Here is a 6,153-nt window from a genome sequence, read left to right as displayed (position 1 = left end):
AATAATAATAATAACAGGTGTCCCTGGCATGTTTTATACTTTCTGTTGCCCTTTAAAAATGAAGATGCTCTTTCTTGACTTTCTAATCACCTCAGTATAAAAACAAATATTGTTCTGTCTTCCACATCAATACCAATGCATCACTTTTTAAATGTTTTTTACTAAAGATGTGCTGTGACTGCTGTGAGAAACCTTTATTCTCTTAAAGCATGAATTTTCACTCTTCACGCTTCCTGATTCTTTTATGTTTTTTGTCGTAAGATTTTGACATATTTATAACTTTCTATTAAACTCTATATAAATTGTGACTTTTGTTACTTTCTATTACATTCTGTACATAAAACATTGCATTCTGTTGCCATTTTTACATGTTCAGTGTCTGAAGTGTCCAACCTTTTTATTTGGAAAAAGAACTGCATGGAAATCAGAGCTGACAAATTTACCAGGATGAGCTGCTCCACGCCATTGCTGACCTATCTCAGTTGGCAGGAATAATACAAACATCACCTTGTTATCCAAAGCACCCTGAGGATGACTCCACTCAGCCCTTTTTTGTATGGATGCACACACATGTGCGCTGTATATTCGCAGTAACCCTATTGTTGTTTTATGCAAACGGTCTGAAGCTGGATAGGACGCACAGAGACACATGCAAATCAGCTTATCAGGCGGCGCAGGCTGCACAGCAGAGATGAACGCTTCTCCACTTAGGAAAATGCTGATGAGCAACTGTGGATTTCCAAAACTCTTTATCCCAACACCTTGTCCTCTTGAATAAACCAAGAAAGACAGAAAAACGTGAGAGCAGCTCTAAAACTTTACACCCTAAGGTAAGACACTCTCTGTTTATGAATGTTACAAGTGGGGTTTGTGCAGCGGTTTGGAGGGGAGGGCGCATTAGAATAAGCTCAAGATCATTTTCCTGGGTGGCCTGAGTGCTCCATTGTCCTGGTAAAGTTACAATCCTGTAGGAAAATCAGCTATATTTATCATTACAGATATTAAGATGAGCTCAGACCCAGTGGAGCAGTCGGAGGCTCCGGCTGACCAGAAAGGTAAGGAAATTTAACCCCGAACAGACCTGAATCTAAATAACAACACACAGATGTGAGTCAGAAAAGCTGCTATGTTTGGTTTGAAACTGCAGGACTTTCTCCACAAATCACTGTTTACAAAACATTAGGAGTGGATTAAATTTCCTGAAATGTAAGGTCATGTTGTTATTTTGAGGCATCAAGACATTTTCTTCATAGACGATCTGTGAGTACATGCCTTTTTCTTTTTTACCTTTTGCTCTTTTAGGGTCTCCTCTGCTGAAGTATTTGCACAATCGTTGCTATATTTAACATGCAAAACCTTGGTTTGTCATAAAAAGCAGAAACCTTTAGGTGTTTTGTGTGCAGTCACTTTGGCAGTTGGTTTCTGTTCGAATATGTGCCTCAAGCTATTTTTCTGAGAGACACAGAAAGCCCAGAGGCTGAGGATGCCTAACCCACACTGAAAAATCAGGAACAAGCTGAATAAAATGTGGAACTTTTATTCAAAACAATGGCCGCATGAGAGAAGTGAATGCCTTTGCTTCATGGAAGTGATAAATGACTCAGTTCTTTGTCCTTTTAGACCTTTTAAAATCGCCAGCAGAGTGTTATCCAAGCAAAAAAACTTTGGAGACAATCCAAAACAAACTACAGATGGAGGGGTTTTCTTTATAGTTTGGGCGAGGGTTCACTAAACAGAAAAAGAAACGTTTATCTCAGGTGACTCTCCACCAGCACCTGCTCCCTCTGCCTGCCTCCTAGAAGTTTTGTTTGTACACTAAGCTAATGAAGGGATCTCAAGTGATCATGTGCAAGTAGTTCCCTCCTGGCAAAATGTGTGTAAATCTATATGTAGAGTACTGTGAAAAAGTATCCGTTCTTAAATGTCTCAGATCTTCAAACTACTTCAATCTCAAATGAAAAAAAAGGATAAAAACAGTGTCTTCAGCTGGAGGTTTCTTCAAATAAGCTGTAATACAGACCACTACAGGAGAATCTTCAAGAAGTTTGATTTGATGAGTTATAGCAACATATATTTTCTCTTTGGGATCAATAAAGTGTTTTTTCATGGTTATATAGTAATATCTCAATCAGAGTCCAGCCTGATCTTTAAGTAGGCCATTCCAAAATCAGCATATTTTTAAGCCATTCAGGTGTGGACTTGTTGGTTTGCTTTGGATCATTGCCCTCCTTCCTAACATAAGTGTCATGAAATTTGTTTTTTGGTGGTGAGGATAGATGCGAAGGACCCAGGCTGAAGTGAGAAAATGATTATTTTAATGATGAAGTGTACAGAAGTCCAGGCAGCACAGGTGAGCAATGAGACACTGGTAGCAATTGTAAAATGGCACAAAAAAACAGAAACAGGGACAAGCAACAATAGAAAAGAATCTAGCAGGGAACAAGAGAGACAGATGGATTTAAATACACAGAGGGTAATGGGGAAAAAGAAGGACAGCTGGAAACAATCAAGGGGTATACCCACAACACAGAGACTCAATTAACTGGAAAAAACACACACACAATCCAAATCCTCACAAGTTTACTTAAGCTTAATGTCACAAACTAGCTGTGTTTCCATCTTTTTTTCTTAAGTTTTTTTGGCTTTACGTGAAGGTGCTTTGACAGGAAGGTATGGTAATGAGAGAGAGGAAAGACATACAGCAAAGGTCACCAGGCCAGGAATCAAACCTGCAACAGCCATGTCAAGGATTAAGGCTGTGCTTGACCCCTGTGCCACCACAGCGCACCTGTGTTTCCATTGACCATAAAATTACAAAAATTTAAATAACAGTCAATTTGTTTAATGGAAACATGATCATTTTGAAAAAAACATGTTCTCTGATAAGCAGTTTTTCCTCTAAAATGAGGTGGTTTTTCAAAATTTCTGTGTTTCGCAAAACTGCAACAAAGAAACTTTTTTCATATCGCCATTTTGTAAACAGCAGTAAAGTGCAGCTGACTCTAGAGAGCTCTCACAGCATTGCAAAGTTCATAAAAAGTTGGGTGTTATTCGAAAATGTTGAATCCATTAAAGTGAAGGTTGTGCTTGGCTGGAACAAGTCTCTGTGGAGAAATGCACAAACAGTTAGATCTGCAAGACAACTTTGCTGTAGGACCAAATGTAAATGCTGTAAAACTCAACTTCACCTTTATTATGAAATCTACAAAGGAAGACTGTGTAACTATCACTAAACATTAAAACATGTTTATGATTTTTGTGAAGATCATAAACAAAAACATTAACAATGCTCAAGCTTCATTTGCAACAGCTAACAGGCTCACAAACCCTCCTGTCACTGCACCACCTGAACTGTGATCTAATGTAGCCTACAATGAATTTCCCAACTTTTTTGCCAAGAAACTTCAAAAAATTTGAGGATTAATCTAGACATCCACACTAAATCCAGTACCAATGCTGTACCCAAACATAAAAAATGCAGAAAACATGACTCAATTTCTACTACTTAGCTATAAAAGCCTAGAAGAAATCATAAATCAATTAAGCTCAAGTTCCTGCTTTCTTGACATTATACCCACACCTTTGTTTAAAAAAGTCCTGCTTGTCATTGCAAATGATCTGATCCAAATAGTAACTCATCGCTCTCTTCAGGTGTTTTCCTCCAGGCTTTGAAAACAGCAGTTATCAAACCACTGATAAAAAAGAACAATCTGGACAAATCACTACTGCAGAATTACAGGAAAATCTCCAACCTTCCATTCATCAGCAAAATTATTGAAAAGCTGTTTAAACAGTTAAATAGCTTCCTAATGAACCACTTTGGCATCTTTCAGTCTGGTTTCCATGCTCAGCACAGTACTGAGACCGCTTTCATCAGTGTTCAGTAACATCCATATAAACACAGATTGTAGAATCACCACAGTGCTGGTTCTGTTGGACCCCAACAGGACATATTAGTGAAACGAGAGGAGTTTTGGATTGGGCTCTCTGATCAAGTACTCAGCTAGTTCAAATCTTATATAAAGAACAGGATTTCTTTGTTTCAATTTGTAACTTCTCATCGTAGCAGACATAAGTCACATATGGGGTACCCCAATTCCCAATCCTAGGATCCCTTTTATTCAATATCTATATGCTTCCACTCAGGGGCAGTAAAGGGGTAAAAAGTGATGACAATTCTAGGGACCCTGGCCAGCAGGGGGCCCTCCACAATTTAATTATTTGTATTTTGTTCATAGAAATAAAATAAAAAAAAATCGGGATCCTGTCAAATACAAAATTAATCATATTGTATTTTCAAAGATTGTTTTTAGCAGTAAAAATTTAATGTTACCCCTCCCAGACTAAAACATACATCCGTTTTTGCCCTGAACTTCCCCCTGGATCTGCATAAAATGGTTCGTTCCTGCTTGGAGCGCTTGAGAGTGATGCTGTTAGCAGCTGCAGTCAGTAGAAACTGCGGCAACAAACGACTGTGGCAGTTACTATGCTGCTAAGAAAAGTTATAAAATCAGGTTTTCAAAAACAAAATGGAGAGAGGGAGAGAGAGAAAAAGGCAAGAGTGTTAATTTATAACCCAGTTTTTCTCCAAGAGAGGTAGGTAGACTGTGTGAGATTATCAACCATTTAGCATAGTTAGCTTAGCTACAGACTACTGTTTGCCTCCATTTCACTAGCATTTAATGAATTAAGGAAAAAAATGACCAACATATTCATATATTTAACTTGTTCCCTGTACCTTCTACCACTTAACAACAGGTGAGTCAGTCAGCAGCAGTTATAACCCACGTCCCTCCTGACCTGTTCTCTCCTGAATGAAATTAAAGCTGCAGTATGTAACTTTTATATAAATATTTTTTTTCTCATATTTTTTTAAAACTGTCATTATGTTGTGACAGTATGGTATGAGAGGTAATCTGTGAAAAATCTATTTCCTCTGCTTTCTCCCATGGTTCTCTAGAAACAACCAGTCAGTGGAAGGAGAGTTTTAGTGCTGTCAATCACAATCTCATGCTGCTCTCATCCTTCCTCCCCCTTGATTTGTGCCGTGCTGCAGCTAGCATAGCACAGAGCTGTGCAGATTCAAACTGTGAATGCTCAGTTTAGTTAGCATAGCTACCAATGATGGCAGATAAACGGTTTCTTGTAATGATAAGTTGTTTCTTCACCATTAGCACATTTAGCAGTGAGTGAATGAGGCTAATTGACAGTGCTAAGAGTGGCCTACTGGTTCTGATTGGTTGTTTTGGTCAGAACGGTGCATTACTTTAACCAGTAATAGTAATTCAGGAAGGAGATGGAGGAGTTTGATTGTTTTCACGGATTATGTCTCATAACAAACTGCTACGAAATCATGACAGCTTTAACAAATATGGAGAAAACATATTTTTTATTAAAGTTATGTACTGCAGCTTGAATAAAATGCAGCTACATAGGATTTTTGAGAAGTCTGGATTGCTTTATGTGTATTTTGCACGTTGCCTATGACTGTTGCTCATGGGGAGAGACATTTCAGTATATAAAACTAATAGAAAAAATGTAAGCAACCTACTTGCATACTGGATGTGGACTGTTGGATTTTAAATTCATGAGCAGTAAATATTGTGCTAATTATCAGTATTGGACCACAGAAAGCAAGGCGGTTGCAAGCCTTTAAAATTGTGATGCTTTTTATGGGTCAAATAGACTCAGAAAATTGTAACAGCAGCTGCACAGGGGGGCCCAATCTAATTTTTTGTCAGGGGGCCCAAGATTTCTGGTGGCGCCCCTGCTCCCACTAGCTCAGGTAATAATAGGGAAATAAGATTAGCTACCTTAACTCCTTGGATGAAACACAGCTCTACATTACAATGTCAACAGGTGACTCTGAACCCATCCAATCTCTGAACAGATGCTGAGAACAAATCAATGTGTGGATGTGCCAAAACTTTCTCCAGCTGAACAATAACAAAACTGAAGTTATTATCTTTGGACCTAAAGGAACGATCTAGAGTCGTACAGCTTGAATTATTACAGTTGGAAACTAGCGATCAAGGCCAAAATTTAGGTGCATTGATGGACTCTGACCTGAACCATCAGAGCCGCATAAAGACAGTTACAAAACTGACCTGAAGAATATTTTCAGAATTAGAGGTCTAACATCTCCATGCATTT

The 6,153-nt window shown here is 38.4% G+C and overlaps 1 protein-coding gene across 1 annotated transcript in view; it reads left to right on the top strand.

Moving 5' to 3' along the window:
- The first annotated feature begins 661 nt into the window (after nt 1-661).
- Nucleotides 662-6,153, top strand: part of pou2f3 (POU class 2 homeobox 3) — a 39,605-nt gene continuing 34,113 nt past the window's right edge. Inside the window, exons 1-2 of the mRNA XM_007543967.2 lie at nt 662-830; nt 999-1,055. Coding sequence (XP_007544029.1) covers nt 1,007-1,055 — 49 coding nt within the window. The 5' untranslated portion in view covers nt 662-830; nt 999-1,006. The remainder of the gene's footprint in view (nt 831-998; nt 1,056-6,153) is intronic.

This window comes from Poecilia formosa, unplaced genomic scaffold (genome assembly GCF_000485575.1).
Source record: "Poecilia formosa unplaced genomic scaffold, Poecilia_formosa-5.1.2 Scaffold956, whole genome shotgun sequence".
Taxonomy (NCBI): Eukaryota; Metazoa; Chordata; class Actinopteri; order Cyprinodontiformes; family Poeciliidae; genus Poecilia; species Poecilia formosa.
Note: the sequence above shows the minus strand (reverse complement) of the source record. Positions and strands in the feature narration are given on the sequence as shown.